Source organism: Echeneis naucrates, chromosome 18, assembly GCF_900963305.1.
Source record: "Echeneis naucrates chromosome 18, fEcheNa1.1, whole genome shotgun sequence".
In the NCBI taxonomy this organism is placed as follows: Eukaryota; Metazoa; Chordata; class Actinopteri; order Carangiformes; family Echeneidae; genus Echeneis; species Echeneis naucrates.
The window spans coordinates 698,993-713,895 of record NC_042528.1 but is presented as its reverse complement, the minus strand read 5'-3'; the positions used below and the strand labels follow the sequence as shown (position 1 = coordinate 713,895).

At 44.0% G+C, this 14,903-nt stretch overlaps 4 protein-coding genes across 12 annotated transcripts; 2 read left to right on the top strand and 2 right to left on the bottom strand.

Moving 5' to 3' along the window:
- Positions 1-163: 163 nt before the first annotated feature.
- LOC115059249 (uncharacterized) lies at positions 164-14,902 on the bottom strand. Its single transcript, XM_029526912.1, has 15 exons — positions 14,767-14,902; positions 14,279-14,548; positions 13,953-14,195; positions 13,817-13,870; positions 13,487-13,615; positions 13,094-13,146; positions 8,493-8,655; positions 8,163-8,417; positions 7,328-7,480; positions 3,421-3,696; positions 2,364-2,552; positions 1,726-1,992; positions 1,240-1,500; positions 653-784; positions 164-430 (listed from the first exon to the last, which is right to left on the bottom strand). The coding sequence occupies exons 1-15, from the start codon at positions 14,795-14,797 to the stop codon at positions 321-323; spliced, it is 2,586 nt and encodes an 861-aa protein (XP_029382772.1). The 5' UTR covers positions 14,798-14,902; the 3' UTR covers positions 164-320.
- LOC115058590 (ladderlectin-like) lies at positions 4,181-5,325 on the top strand. The gene is made up of 6 exons (XM_029525998.1): positions 4,181-4,279; positions 4,385-4,420; positions 4,517-4,623; positions 4,709-4,843; positions 4,984-5,092; positions 5,189-5,325. Exons 1-6 carry the CDS (start codon positions 4,225-4,227, stop codon positions 5,254-5,256), a joined length of 510 nt encoding a protein of 169 aa, XP_029381858.1. The 5' UTR covers positions 4,181-4,224; the 3' UTR covers positions 5,257-5,325.
- Positions 5,816-10,907, bottom strand: LOC115058576 (low affinity immunoglobulin gamma Fc region receptor II-like). Of its 5 annotated transcripts, none has more exons than XM_029525975.1 (5): positions 9,870-10,092; positions 9,217-9,776; positions 8,163-8,740; positions 7,328-7,480; positions 5,816-7,088 (listed from the first exon to the last, which is right to left on the bottom strand). In XM_029525975.1, exons 3-5 carry the CDS (start codon positions 8,677-8,679, stop codon positions 7,042-7,044), a joined length of 717 nt encoding a protein of 238 aa, XP_029381835.1. In that variant the 5' UTR covers positions 8,680-8,740; positions 9,217-9,776; positions 9,870-10,092; the 3' UTR covers positions 5,816-7,041. The 5 variants fall into 5 exon arrangements, with proteins under 5 accessions (XP_029381835.1, XP_029381838.1, XP_029381837.1 ...); XM_029525978.1 differs by having other exon boundaries at positions 8,163-8,417; positions 8,493-8,740; positions 9,217-10,088; XM_029525977.1 differs by lacking the exons at positions 9,217-9,776; positions 9,870-10,092 and adding an exon at positions 10,137-10,907.
- Positions 10,121-12,533, top strand: LOC115058571 (uncharacterized). Of its 5 annotated transcripts, none has more exons than XR_003842117.1 (8): positions 10,126-10,251; positions 10,389-10,467; positions 10,556-10,873; positions 10,969-11,019; positions 11,141-11,203; positions 11,414-11,647; positions 11,757-11,925; positions 12,195-12,533. XR_003842117.1 is itself a non-coding variant. In XM_029525961.1 (7 exons), exons 1-7 carry the CDS (start codon positions 10,213-10,215, stop codon positions 11,840-11,842), a joined length of 867 nt encoding a protein of 288 aa, XP_029381821.1. In that variant the 5' UTR covers positions 10,121-10,212; the 3' UTR covers positions 11,843-12,533. The 5 variants fall into 5 exon arrangements, 2 of the variants coding, with proteins under 2 accessions (XP_029381821.1, XP_029381820.1); XR_003842116.1 differs by having other exon boundaries at positions 12,092-12,533; XR_003842115.1 differs by having other exon boundaries at positions 12,025-12,533.
- Position 14,903: the final 1 nt, after the last annotated feature.

Below are 14,903 nucleotides of genomic sequence, written 5' to 3'. Positions count from 1 at the left end.
TAATCAGCAACCGGGCCACGCTCCACATTCAGCAAATCTCTTCTTCTTCTTTTCCTTGGAATTCAAACTTCCCTAAATATTCCCACTATGCCTAAAGTGCAGCAAGGAGGTAAACGTAGAAATATGAATCTCAATGAAAATATTCAAAAATATATTCATGAACACAGATTTATTTTTCGTGATAATAATCTACTTAAAACTCATTTATTTACAACACAATTCAGAGCGAACACATGAAACCAATCATCTTTAAGATTCAGGATCATACTGGAGCCATAAAACTGTGAAAATATCACATGGAAAAAGAAAAAGGAACACAGTCAGCTGTAAGAGTTTAGCCCTCCTCCTGCTCTTCCTCCTCGTCCTCTTCCTCTCTGTGTCTCCTTCACTCTCAGCTGATCAGCAGATCTTATTTTAGCTGCTCGAACTGCTAGATGAAAAGAAAACAGAGTCTTAATGTCCCAGACTGGAAATATTCTGGATCCGCATTGGACCAACACATTCCAGAGAGGTCCAGCTGATCCAGCTGCTCCTCTTTACTTCCCAAAGAGGTCGACTCATTTTACTGTTTTTCAGATGAAGACACAAATAAAAAGGCTGAAAAAGGGACCGTTCCGGTTTCAGACCAGAGAAAAGGCCGTTGGTGTTTTACCTCGTGCTCGCCGCCGGTAAATGACCACACACAGGACCATGATGGCGGTGTAGAGGACAAACAGCAGGACGGTGGTCACCATCTTGGGCAGAGACATGACAAAGGGAGTGGTGGGGACGGCTGTAGACTGAGCTGCGATTGTCAGGAGGAGACGACAGTTTTTACACAAATGTCACAGACATTTTTGTTGCCATTGTAAATGTGACATGTAGCTGCTATCCAAGAGATGCTGCCAAGAGAAATTTCGTTTCTCGTTTCTGTACAATGACAATAAAGCTTATTAATTCTTGAAATACAGCAGCAGGGTCAGGTCCATAGGTGTCAACACCTCTGAAGCTGATGAACTGGTCACCTCCAGATCAGAACCAGAACTTACCCACCATTGGAGGAGAGTGAGTAGTATGTTCAGAATAATGTGGCACATTCTACTGGTAATATCAGAACTGCAGCACTTCCACAAAACACAGACCAGGATCCAGGAACCTAAAGCAGATCTCACTTCCTGTTCTCAGGAAGGTTCAGTTCACGAAAAGCTGCATGAAAAACTTTTCCAAAGGTTTTAGTTCAGAGAACATCATCATGGTCACCTCTCACAGACAGTAAACTCGGCGGCGACGCTCCCTTCGTCGGGTGCTCACATTTGTAGCGGCCTTCGTCAGACTCAGCCACAGCCAGGATGGTCATCCTCCCTTTGGAGCGGGCGCCGATGAAAACGTCATTTCTGAAGAACGAGGCGGTGAAATCTGACGTTGACTTGCCGTTGTATCTTTCCTTGTAGGAACAACGGAGCATAATCTGCTCTCCCACCGTCACAGGAAGTGCAGGGGCCTCCAGGATCACCACGCTGGCTGAAACACAGAATGTGGTCAGTCAAAAAACACGGAACTGCAGACAGCATTGGAGAACGTAGACAGGCAGGCTGGTGAAGAAGCAGCCGGAGGTCAAAGTTCATCTTGGTTCCAACCTTCCACCATCAGGAGCCGCTCCCAGCAGGTTGGGCCCCGACACAGCCCATCTCAGGACCATCCGAAGAACCAGACAGTTAACATGACAAACAAACAGGACGAGCTTACTTTCCACTTTGAAACTGACGGCGTCGCTGCACTCCCCTCGCTCGGACTCACACCAGTAGGTTCCGCTGTCTGACATGAAGGCGCCGCTGATGACACAGGAGGAGCCGTTCAAGCGACCCCAGCCGGTCTGACAGAGGTCGAACACCTTGGAGGAGGTGTTCCTCTTCAGGGCCCAGCCGCTGAAGCTTCCTGGAACCGCACAGCTCAGGGTGACGGTCTCGTAGCGGAAGAACTGAGACCTGTCAGGGTTGATGCTCAGTGTGGCGGCTGCAGGTTTGAACAGGAAATGAGAACAAACACAACCACTGACCATTAAAGATGAAAAATAAAACTTTAAACCTACAGAACTTTAAAATATTGACTGGAAAAAAAAGGAGTTGAGTTCACAGTTGAGTGAAAGTTAAAGTGACTTTGGCTCTGACTGACCTCTAATGCTGCGATATCTCTGAGAACACAGACTCATTAAGTCTCATCAACTTAAACATTTATTCACTCAGCTGCTCTGTGCTGGATCACAGACAGTAAAACCTAAAACTGCCCCGATGGGACACAGAAGTTAATTTAGTCAAACAGGTTGATGTTTTTGGGGTAAAACTGAACTAACGGTGAAATATTTGATAAAAAAACATCTTGCTTACTCATAAACAGGCAGACTGCAGATGCCCCCATCCTGTGTCGCTGCTTTTCCTTTTTAGTTATAAACACTTTAGCCTGTGACATCAAACCACATCCTGAGGAGAAATGAAAGTCTGAGCAGAAACACTGACTCAAATTACAAGGTAGAGACAGAACTGAGTGAACCAGATGAGCTGCCGGACGGTGGAATTCTCCTCAGAGATACAGACGAGCTGCAGCTGAGAGTCCAGGTGGGAGACGTCACCTGCTGAGGCTGATGGACAGGAGAGGATCAGAGATCACTGGAATGACTTTTATAGATGTACACAAACACTGTCCCATACAATTAGTACGGACTTTTCACACACTTCCATAAAATGCTGATGGATTCTTTTGGCTGATTCTTTAATACAAAATGAGACGAGTAATATGAAGGCTGTACTTTTTCATCACTTTTGTCTCTGCTGTTATCTGTTTGTCATGACTGTGAAAAGAACCTTCCTCTTTCCCAACTGTCTGTCCCACTGTATTTAAATTTTTGTCACCATGACAGTTCCAGTTTATTTTCTTATTTCTTTGTTGTTTTTTTAAGATAAGTGTCTCCAAACAGTTTAGAATCTGAATTGAAGTCTCTCATTTCCAGATACACTGAAGTCACTGTTCAAAAAGATGTAAAATACATGAAATCTCTTTTTAAAAAAGTCGTGACATCCATCAGCTGGTTGTTTGTGGGTTTTTTTATCTGCATTTTCTCACAAAATGTTGCAATGTATTGTTCAAACCAGTCCTGTTCATCACTGATAGTTGTGTAACTTCCCTCCTGATGAAGAAATGATGAAGACAACAACTAACTGCTGGGAAGAGAAAACATACTGAGAGTAAAACCATTCAAGGATTAAACGTATTCATCCCAAACGGCCCCATGAGAGACACAGAAAGGGGTAAAGGGACGCTGTTCGGGGCCCCTCTCTGAAGCCAGGCCCAGATGGGGGAGCCCGGATGGGAGAGCCTGCTGCCTGGATCTGCCACGGGGCCGACCGGGCCAAGCCCAAATGAATTACATGGCAACTGCTCCTCCACCTTGTGGGCCACCATCCACAGGGAAGACCGCTGGGGCCGGCTGTGCTGCCAAATGGGTGGCAGTGGAGATGGGGGGGTCTCGACGGACCGGACCGGAGAGCATAGGCTGGCCCTGGGGACGAGGAATGTCAGCTCGCTGTGGGGGAAGAAGCCGGAGCTGGATCAGGAGATGGAGCGCTACCAGTTGGATCATGTGGGGGTGTCCTCCATGCCCAGCCGAGGCTCTGGAACCGTGATCCTCAAAAAGGGTTGGACTCTTTTCTTCTCCAGAGTTGGCTGAGACACGAGGCGCCGGGCCTGTGTGGGGATACTCACAAACCCCCAGCTGAGTGCCGCTGTGCTGGAGTTCACCCCAAGGTCAATGATCGATTTTATTATCATACCATCGGCATACCAAAAAAAGGAGGAAGAGGAAACAAACCTGCTGACATTTGGCACCAATCAGCCTGATATAAGTTTGTTTTTATTCAGCGTTAAGGTGAGTGTCCTGGACTAAATAAAATTGCTTAAAATTGTTTTTTTTCTGTCCTTTCTTACAAACCTAAGCTGATTATCTAACAGCACACTGAGGTGGATCTAAGTGTCCACAATTTGGACTTCTTCATCATCAAAGACGCTCACTCACACGTTCCCAAAAATTAAAGTGAAAAAAAAAAAAAACCAAACAAACCCAAAAACCTGAAACCGTGACTTTGCTTCATCTCTGGTCTCCTTTTCAGACTCCTGTTCCTCATTTTGTGGGAGATAATGAGATAAGGAATCATATTTATTAGCTGCACGCTCCCTCATGCTCAGACAACCAAGATGCTCAGAGGTTGTCTGCTTGTTTGTGCCTTCGTGGCGCTGACCAGAGCCGGAGGTCAGTACATTTGATATTTTATCATCAAAGTCTTAGTTGAATTTTCTGGATGTGTCGTCTTGTCTCGATGAACAAAGTTAATCTGTGCTCTCTCAAACTCACCAGCTCTTCCAGATGAAACGCCTGAAGACAGCCCAACAGGTCAGTGAGTTTGATCGACGTCAACAGAAAACCTGCAAATATAAACCATAACTTGAAGCTCAGCATCACTAACTGTCCTTCATTTGTCCCGAACAGGAAGTCATCTGGTTAAAAGGGATGTGTCTTGTTCTGGTCATTGGACTGTGTATGGCAGTCGCTGTCTCCTCTTCGTTCCACGAGCCATGACCTGGGCTAAAGCTGAGGTGAACCAGGGCCTGTTTGTCTGTTCATACTGACATCAGTGTTCACTAAGTTTGAGCCTAATTTCTGTCTAATCTCCACCGTCAGAAAAACTGTCTGGCTCTGGGGGGAAATCTGGCTTCGGTGCACAACTGGAAGGAATATCAGGACATCCAGTCACTGATCATTTCTCAGACTCAACGGCCACAGAAAGCCTGGATTGGAGGAAGTGATGCTCAGCAGGTATGTAATAATGGTCAGGTATTTGATGGAAAAGAAAAAGAAAAGTTCCTTCAACTTATTATGGAGATGTTGGAGAAGGAACAGCAGACTTCTCCAGGTCTGTCTTCAAAAGCTCTGATGTTTGTGCTTCTGTTTTTCAGGAGAATATCTGGCTCTGGAGTGACGGCAGTCAGTTCCTGTACACCAACTGGTGTCGCGGAGAACCGAACAATCGGGGCGTACAGAACTGTCTGCAGATTAACCACACAGGTAGAAGAAAACTTTTGTGTTTGGTTTTTAATGTGAGAGTGTTTAAATGAGTCAGTGGTCGTATTAATTGGTTTTATTAACTCTTTGTGGCTCTAGCGATGAAGTGCTGGGATAACTTACAATGTCGTTACCATCTTCCATCCGTCTGTGCCAAACCCCGTTGATGTTCCTGCCTCTCGGACCACCAGAAGGATTTTGACCCCAATATTATCTTTATTTCTTCTCTATCGCTGTAACGCCTACAAAGGAATGAAGTGACCTCAGTGTCAGAAACAGGAGCTGGACTGTCTCTGTGGACTTCGTCTTTAAGAGCAGACTGAACGTGTTAAAGAACGAATGCTTTTTATTAAACTTTAAACTGCAACCTCAATTCTTTCTTGACTAAAATAAACTTGAAGCAAATAATGTTCTGTGAGTTTCATGTCTTGTTTTTAAAAGAGTCATCGTCCTGGTTGAAGAGGTTTTTGTTTTGTGCTTCAAAGAATTAAACTTCAGGATCTCAGGTCTGCTGTGCACTAGAAGGGCCAATTTGGTTATTGGCAATTAATATTAATAACTGACGGGCTAATTATTGATAAAGAATATCTCAGGGCACCACCCTGATAACCAAGTTTAGAAAACCAGAATTCAGTCTCAGGTTCCTAAAGGAGGCGCTCCAGCACTGACTGTTATGAATCCAGCTGTCACAATGAGATCAACACAAGAATCACAAACAGTGAACGATTCAATTATAACAGGATTTATTCACAGCAGTGATTATTTTAAATAACATTTGTTGGTATAAAGACTATTGTAATTCAATCATCAAAGTTAAACACTAACCACTTATTACGACAGGCAACATACATGTAATAGCATTAGAAGGAGAGACAGTGACAGTTACACATTCAATTTCCATTGTGTGCAGTTTATCCATTTATTTCACCAGAGATTAAACAACAAACTCATCTCTGGTATAATAATCATTCCCAACATTTCTCTTGTAAATAATGTCACGGTTATTATTTTTATATGTATATATATTTTATCTATTCTAATTATTGTTTTTTATGTACCTATTATTTATTGTACATATTCTTTTTATTCTGCTCTTCTATTCACTGTCCATTTGCTGCTGGCACATCGTACATTTCCACCTTGTGGGACAAATGTAAGAATATCTTATCTTACCTCAGAGAGATTATTTCAGACCAGAAGAACTGAGATCTGAATTCAGTGACAGCTTCATGTCATCAGAGATAAAAACAGGTTTTAACCAGAGGGGACAGGAAAACCCTGACATCATCAGCTATTACCAGAAAGACTTCAAGTTTTTAAAGCGACAACCTCTCAGTTTCACACACAACATCCAACAACAGCAGTCAGTTTGGTCTGTGTGAAGAAGTGAACCACGGCAGGTTTATGAGATAAAATCACGCTGCTGCTTACGTAAGCACTCTGAGTCCAGGTCGAGTTTTGTAATATTTAATAAAACATTGCTTCACAGCAGTAAGGGTGTAACTAAGCAATAAAGAGATCCAAGAAAACGAAAGCGATGACAAACACCTCTCTCCTCCACAAGTGCCGGTGACTCAGCCTCCCACATCACCTGTGGCATTCATCCCCAGCGCCCACGTGAATCACCGTGGCAACCACAGGCTAAACAAATCAAAAGACGAGTAGTACGGCTCCTACAGGTCCTTCAGCAAGGGGTGACTGACAAACCAGCTCATCGCCTTAAAATACAGAGAATCTGCGTTCTGTGCCGACATAAGATTCTGAGTTTGAAGGAGAAAAGGGTGGAAGACGGACACCGTTAACACCGAGACTGGCACATTTTTATTTATTTATGTATTCCTTAGTGAAAAGCACACAGATAAACAAACGATACAACAGAAACAGATGGTGATAATTACAGTAATGACATAAAATAACATCAGGATCAGAAGAACAATAAAACTCCTCGTGCGTCAGTTTGCCATCTGACGATCAGCTGCTCTTTTAGCATCAGCTCGAGCTGCAGGGACAAGTTAAAAAAATGTTCAAGTCAAAAGACTCATGGGGTCAAGGTCAACACTTTCATTTCTAATTTCCCAAAATTCAAAAATTCATCATCCCTTCAAAATTTTCGACCAAGTGGAGGTTTAATCGGAGATGTCTCGTAGGGATCATTTCCTCCTGAAGACGTTAACTGGACTCAGATCTGTTCTTGCATTGACGGGATGACGTTGGTTGGACAGATAAGACCTTACTCACCTTTCGCCAGCTGCCGGTGGACAGAAATACACGCTACGGTCATGATAGTGTAGAGTGTTATGAGCAGGATGGTGCACACCAGGAACACTGTGGACACCGTCAGGGCCTGAGGAGGACCAGGAGTGGGGGTGAAGTTTCCAGGCTGAACTCCAACTGTGACAAAGAGAACCACCTTTTTCAGGAAGTGTGATTCAAAATATCACACAAAAGCCTGTTTACCCCTCCAGCTGTTACTAAGACAACAAGACGAAATGAGTAACTGTCATTGGCTTCATCCCCAAAACCACAGAAGTCCACAAAACAAGACTGAAGATTAAAGGTCTAAAGGTCTGAAGGTCTGAAGGTCTGAAGGTCTGAAGGTCTGAAGGTCTGAAGGTCTAAAGGTCTGAAGGTCTGAAGGTCTGAAGGTCTAAAGGTCTAAAGGTCTGAAGGTCTGAAGGTCTGAAGGTCTGAAGGTCTGAAGGTCTAAAGGTCTGAAGGTCTGAAGGTCTGAAGGTCTGAAGGTCTAAAGGTCTAAAGGTCTGAAGGTCTGAAGGTCTGAAGGTCTGAAGGTCTAAAGGTCTGAAGGTCTGAAGGTCTGAAGGTCTAAAGGTCTGAAGGTGCAGACAGTTTAAAGGTAGTAAGCTGAGCCTTAAAAACAGCTGGACTTCTGGGGCTTTGTGATGTCACTACCTTTAACCCCACCCCCAAAGCTTCATCTCCTAAAATGTTGATGCTCTGAATTTTAGTCCCAATAATCCTCATTATAATCCAGTCAGAAGAGATGATCCTCTCTCCTGTCTGGTCTGATATGTCCAGGGTGGACCTGTGAGAGTCCTGTGGAACAGTTTGTCACCTGTGACTGACAGCCAGCTCTGCAGGGACTCTCCTTTCGTCGGGTGTTTGCACTTGTAGAAGCCTTCGTCGGACTTGGACACCATGAAGTTCATCTTTCCTGTGCTGTGGTTTCCGATGAACACATCGTTGTGGAAGAAGGCCGCACTAAATTTTGAGATGGACTGAGGTTGTCTCTTCTCCTTGTAGGAACAGCGAAGCGTCACCGTCTCTCCCTCCGTCACAGGAAGTGGCGGGCTCTCCAGGATCACCCCGTCTGAAACAGAGAAGTGGTTTAAGCTCCAGTTTCTGTTCCAACATGAACTGTCACACCCAGGAAGTGGAGTCCTACTGTTGACAGTGATGTTGATGGCGTTGCTGCACCCCCCCCGCTCAGACCGACACCAGTACACTCCGGTGTCTGAGGAGTCTGTTCCTCTCATGGTGCAGGAGTCGTTTCTGGGAAGCCCCCACCCGAACCGGCACTGCTGGTGTTCCTCCACACCGTCCAGCTGCTGGAGTTGGACAGATCGGTGCATCTCAGAGAGATCTGTTCGTACCAGAAGAACTGAGATCTGAAGGGAGTGACGCTCAGAGAGGCTGCAAACACAGTTCAGCAGGTTTTAACCACAGGAGGCAGTTTGGAAAAACCCTGACATCATCAGCTGTTAGCAGAAAGTTCATTTTGTTCTTTAAAGTGAGGTCTTAGTTTTACACCAAAGAAAAAATGACCAGCAACAGCAGTCAGTATGTTTGGAAGACCAGAGTTTATGCTGGTCTGCATCACAGTGATAAAATAAAAAATCTTAATGTTACTCTTGCTTGTTTTTTTCCTGAACTTTGACCCTTCAGGTTTAATTTGTCCTCGAAAAAAGATTCATAGAAAAGCCTTCAATAAACGCTTCAGTTGGAGTCATTGTTTCCTTAAAATAAAAATGTTTGTGTGCTCCTTCTCGGACAACAGCTGCTCAAACTTGTGTGGTGGGAAAGATCATTTGTTTGGCAAGTGAATATAAAATATGAGTAATTTAAGTGGAAGTGGGGAGAGAATGAATAGTAAGAAAAACAAAACTCACCGAGCACTAAGCAGCCTGAGATGATCTCCATCCTGTAGCTAATGTCTGAGTTTTAGCCACATCCTCATTCAGTGCAGGAAGTCATCACACTTTTCAGAGTCTGATGGAAACTCTTACTTTTACTAATCTCTTGTTTTGGCCAGTTAAACTTTAAACGCAGAAAAACTTAAACAATCTGATTTAATTTCTTAATCCACAGATAGATAAACTTTATCTGGGATGTTTTTATATCCAGCAGGATATGGATGGACCAACATGTGTGGCCTGGTAAAGACCTCAGCCCCCCTGTTTTGGACTTCCTGGTTATTTATTTATTTCTTTTTTTTTGCTCTGAGTCCTCCCTCCCCAGTGCTACAACGTAAGTGTTTTCCTGTGACAACTTACCTGCTGGTTCTCCGGTCCTCTGGTACTGCTTCATTCTGGGCCCTCGGCTTTCCCCCTTCAAACTGAACTGTGCTTATTTACCTGCTAACCCTAACCCTAACCTGACGAAGGTCATTACAAAGCTCCCTGGTCGTGATGGTGCTGCTTTTGGGTCCAAACCTCACCCATTACAGGAGCTGTTTAAAAAAGTGATTCAGTATCATAACTCTAATAAATCCAGAATTGCTCAGTTATCCTCAGTAATTAGTGTGGAAACCAGCTCAACTCACTGCTGCCCCTCAAACTAACCCCTTCCTCGCTTCTTGTGTTCCTGAAGGATCCATCCGGACCGGTTTGGGTCGGTTTCAGTTTGAGGAAATAGTTTAACATATGACGTAAGAGTGAATCTGTTCAGGTCAAAGCCACGGTCAGGGAAAGCACAGCCGTGCTCGTGTAAACAGTCACATTTAGGAACTGATTCCTGACAAATGCAGGTCGAAGGAACTGAAGCTCGCCGAACTGCAAAACTGGTTTTCAGTGAACAAAAAAAAACAAACCTTTGGCTGAACACGGCCAGAATTTACCCGGAAGCCTGTGCCCCTCAGTGTTTTTTGTTTTTTTTGGTTCTCAAGGATGATCAGACCGTTGGTCATCTGGAGTTCTGATCCGGCGGTGAGCAGACGGTTCTGTGGAGTCTGACATTTTATTCACATTGAGTATTGAAGTCATGCTTTTTTAATTTTCTTCAAAGTGAAAGCACATTTTTTTCTTTTCGCTCACTTGGTTTGCTTTAAAACAAACAAATCCAGGTTCTCCTCTGGATCCAAACTCCTCCCAGAATGAAGCTATTTCTGCCAGTTCTCTTTTTCCTGTTTCAACAGATGACAGGTTTGTTGTTTGCTTCATTCACTGAACTTGTCCTGACTGGCTGTTTGTTGGTGTCGCAGCTCTGACACTAAAGTTTCTTTGGTTTTAGAAGTGAATTCCTCTGAAACGATCGCAGCAGCTGTTGGAGAAGACGTCGTCCTTAAATGCAAAGGGGACCGTCCAGTAGATGAGCAGTCACTGATATTGGTGTGGGAACGCAACGGGGAGACTGTGCACAAATTCCGAGACTATAATGATAATTTGGATCTTCAAGACGAGAACTTCAAAAACAGAACGTCTCTCTTCCTGGATAAATTGAAGGATGGAAATTTTTCCCTAAACCTGAAGAACGTGACAAGAAATGATGGAGGAAATTACACCTGTTCCACAGATAACACAACCGTTGCAGTCATTGACCTCACCTTCAGTAAGTAGACCAAAGATAATCCATTTAAATATCGGACAGCAGAGGACAGTATTTATTTGTTCATGGGAGTTCAGCAGTAACACTTTCTTTTTCAGCAGGTGGAAAAGGCGAACCCAAACAGGAAGAAGGAGACCAGGACAAGACCAGTAAATAAATGTTTGATTTATTCTGTTCATTTACATTTCTGTGGTCCGTTTGGTCTGACAGGAAAAAAAGGCAGCTGTGAAAAATGAACTTTTCTACAGTAATTACTTTTCTGATTTTCAGGGAATATCATCATCATCATCATCATCGCTGCTGTTCTCATCTGGTCCAAACGGAAACAGCATGGTGAGTGACAAAATTAATTTCCTCTCTTGTAAAATTAAATTCAAAATACTTCAATTTATGTAAGATTTGTAAGAGCATGTTGTCATCTGTCTTGTTTTTTGGATTAATTGGAGTCACTTTCAATATAAATATATTAACTCTGTTAACTGAGCAGAACATAAAGACGTTCGAACTGAATGAGACGTTTCTGTTTTGACGTTCCTCTCTAAGGACGGGGTGTCGCTGAACCTCAGTACCAAACTGTACAAGGAGATGATCCTGAGGTCAGGGTCGACCGGCCTGCAGGAGATGTGCCGCTCACCTCATTCCAAACTACAGGAGGAGATGATCAGAATCGTGAGGTTCCTGAGGTCAGGGTCGACCGGCCTGCAGGAGGAGCTGAGAAGAACGACAGAGCTCTTCCTAACTCTGCGGGAGTTGCTGGAGGAACTCGACGTCGGACCCGTGAGTATGGCTGAAGGGCCGAGAATCCTGGTTAGTTTTTCAATGTCTTTAAAAAAATAGAAAATGGTCCCATGTCAAGTCTTTTTTTTTTTTTTTTCTGGATGTGCAGATACAAGATCCAGCTCTGAGAGCAGTATCCAAAAATCCATTAGGCAGCTAAAGTCCGGCAGCCAGAAAACATCCAAGAGCCTCTGAAGTTGGCTGGTTCTCCACCTGGAGTCCAGGGTTTGTTCATCCTCAGGTACTGAACATCCTGACGTTAACTGGAAGTAATATTGGTGAGTCTCAGTTTATTTCTCTCTCCTAGTCTGAGAACAGTGCTGTTCAGTTTGGTTTTATTTTTTTTGTTTACAAAATCTCCATGACTGTCTCTTCAGTGTGGACTAAATCAGAACTCTGAAAACACCACTCATGTCTGAAGTTTTTGTTTCTTCATAATAAAAGCCTCATCAAGAAATGGAGGATAAGTCTACAGGACTCTTCATATGAAGTAGCTGAAGGAAGTGCTCTGTTTAATCTACTACCTCTGATCCGTCACTCTGGACAGGTGTCAGTCCATCCAGGACCTCCTTACTGTGGGGAAACAGATCTACATCTCCTCTCTCACTGCCACTTTATATATTTGTTTAGACCTGTTTACATTGTCTTTTTTTTCTTTACCTGTGGTTGCTGCTGTAAGAACAAACTTTCTGTATGAGGGATAAACAACACTCTTATTTATGCTGCTGTGCTAACCTAGACCAGAAACTTCAAAAAGACAAATATGAAGTGTTAGCTTTTATTACAAACCCCAAAATGTCTGTTAGTTTCTTTGTTTTCCTGATAAATCTGTGGCTTTAAATGCTTTATCTGCTCCTTCAGTGAAAATAAAACCTACCACAAATCTAAGTGATTTCAGGTCTCTTTTTAAATGGATGAAATGTGCTGAAGCTCAAGTTGCCTGATTTTTTCTTTCAAATTTCATTCAGCATCTTTTGGGTCAAACTGAAACAAACTGACTTGTTTTTGAAATTGCTCAACGTCCTTCTGAAAAATATCTGTGCTCCGACCACAGATGGCCCACAGGCACATGCAGGGCAGCACAGAAAAGAGCGTTTCCTGTTTGTAATTTAAAGAAAAACGGCACCAAAAGCTCTTTGAGCTCTTAAATTTCAAATGGAAAACAAAGTTAAATTTACACCTCACTCTTAGTTTTCAGAAAACAATTGTTACCAAGACCACAATCACACTTCCTTTTCACACTCAGTTTACACAACTGTATAACTCATCTGGGTAATAAAGTTTCAGGGCCCTCATAAAGCAGGCTTTGATTCTGTCAGAGTTGAGACAACGTGAAGTTTATTAACATCTTCGTTTTTCAGGAGTACATTTTAAGACAGAATCTGTTGGCAAACTTAAATCTGCTGGTTTCAGGTCGTGTCATTGGTCAGTGGGCGGCTGTATGACTATTTCCATGACGACATCGCTGCTGCCTCTTCTCCTGGCCGCCATCTGAGCAGCTGTGCAGAGGAACAAAGTGAACGTGTCTGATTTCAGAAGCTACAGTCCAGCTGGACCATGTCCACCAGCTGCTGAGGCTGTTGGTGACCAGACTTCTCTTCGTCTTTTTGCAGCTGCAGCTTCAACTTTGAAAATCATTCGCTATGACTACGACACCTGAATGTCTTGAGCTGACTTGGTTTCCAATATTTTTTTTTTTAATTCAGTTGATATAGAAGGTTTAAAGATGTTTTAGAAGGTAAATGAGACATAAACAGAAACACGGCTATCTAAATGCATTGATTGTTGTTTTAGCCAGTTAGCTCCTAAAAGCTAAACGGCGTGGCGGACTGTGCTCACCTCTCTTCCTCTCTCTGTAAATGAGTCCGAGTAAGATGGTGGACAGAAGGTACGGCACTCCCACCAGCAGGTGACACACGACTCTCAGCATAGAATGCGAAGCTGCAGCTGGAGTTGAATCTGTAACAACTCCAAAAAAAGCAATTAAAATAAAACATCCTCAGGATTCTAACTCCACAAGAGAAACAGCAACTTTCTGTGACGGCTGGAGATAAAAGTCAGCCAAAGAAAAGAGCAGAAAAAGTGAGACCAAAGCACAGATTCTTAATCTTTTCAGGGGGGGACGTCCCGTTAAAGACGGGGGCTTCTCTTAGAAATGCACTTTGGTACCTTTAAGTGGGAAATCAGTGACTCTGGAAGTTGAAAGATTCACGTTTGTTGCCCCTAAAACCAAACCAAGAAGTTTAGACGTCACTGCAGTGAAATCAGACACGTTATTCTTTACAGAGGTGGCCCACATCTTCACCTTCAACGGCCAACCAGTTGGCTGCTGACTCGTTCTCCGAGACGCTGCACTTGTAGAAGCCTTCGTGGGACTTGGAGACTCCATGGATGGTCATGTCTCCGGTGGCGCTCTGGCCCACCGGTTGGTCGTCTTTGTAGAAGTCAAACACCTGGTTGCTGGAGTTGGTCTTGGCTCGGCAGTGCAGCGTCAGAACGGCGCCCGTCGACACGGGAAGAGCTGGACTCTCCAGGATCACAGTTGCCTCTTTACAGAAGAGAGACACAGATTATTTGTGTCAATCGAAGGCTTGATGACTGAAAACGTTCAGATTTGTTCTGACGCCGTACCGGTGACCGTGATGTTGACAGCATTGCTCTTATTCCCGTCCGCGGACTCGCACCAGTACACACCGCTGTCCGACGGGTAGCTGTTTTTGATGGTGCACGTGGAGCCTGAGGAGGTGGAGCCCCAACTGAAGGAACAAGGCCTGACGCCGCCGTCCGCCGTGCTCCTCTTCACCTTCCATGTGGTGGAGTTCAACGGATCGTCACAGCTCAGAAAGATGGCGTCGTACTGGAAGAACTGGGATTTGTCTGGGATGACCCGAAGACAGGCCGCTGGGGGGGGAATTTATCAAAACAGATTCAGAGAAAGAAGCAAAGAGAAGAAGAATTTAAGGACGAGGAAGCGTGAAAAATACTCGACACAAAACTGAAAATGTTCATCAGCAAGAAGACAAATAAAGCAAACAGGAAAAGATGACGAGATTTCAGGTGAAAGAGAGAAAAGAGCAACAAGGACAAGAAGAGAAAAACAGAAAAATGTTTGTACTCACAGAGCATCAGGCAGAACGGAGTTAACGGCATCCTGTGGCAGCGTCGACTGACAGGCTCGCTTCATTTCCTGTGTGGCTGAACAGACAACCTTCCTTCACCTCTCTGTCAGGTGTCATCGCAGATTCACAACAGAAAT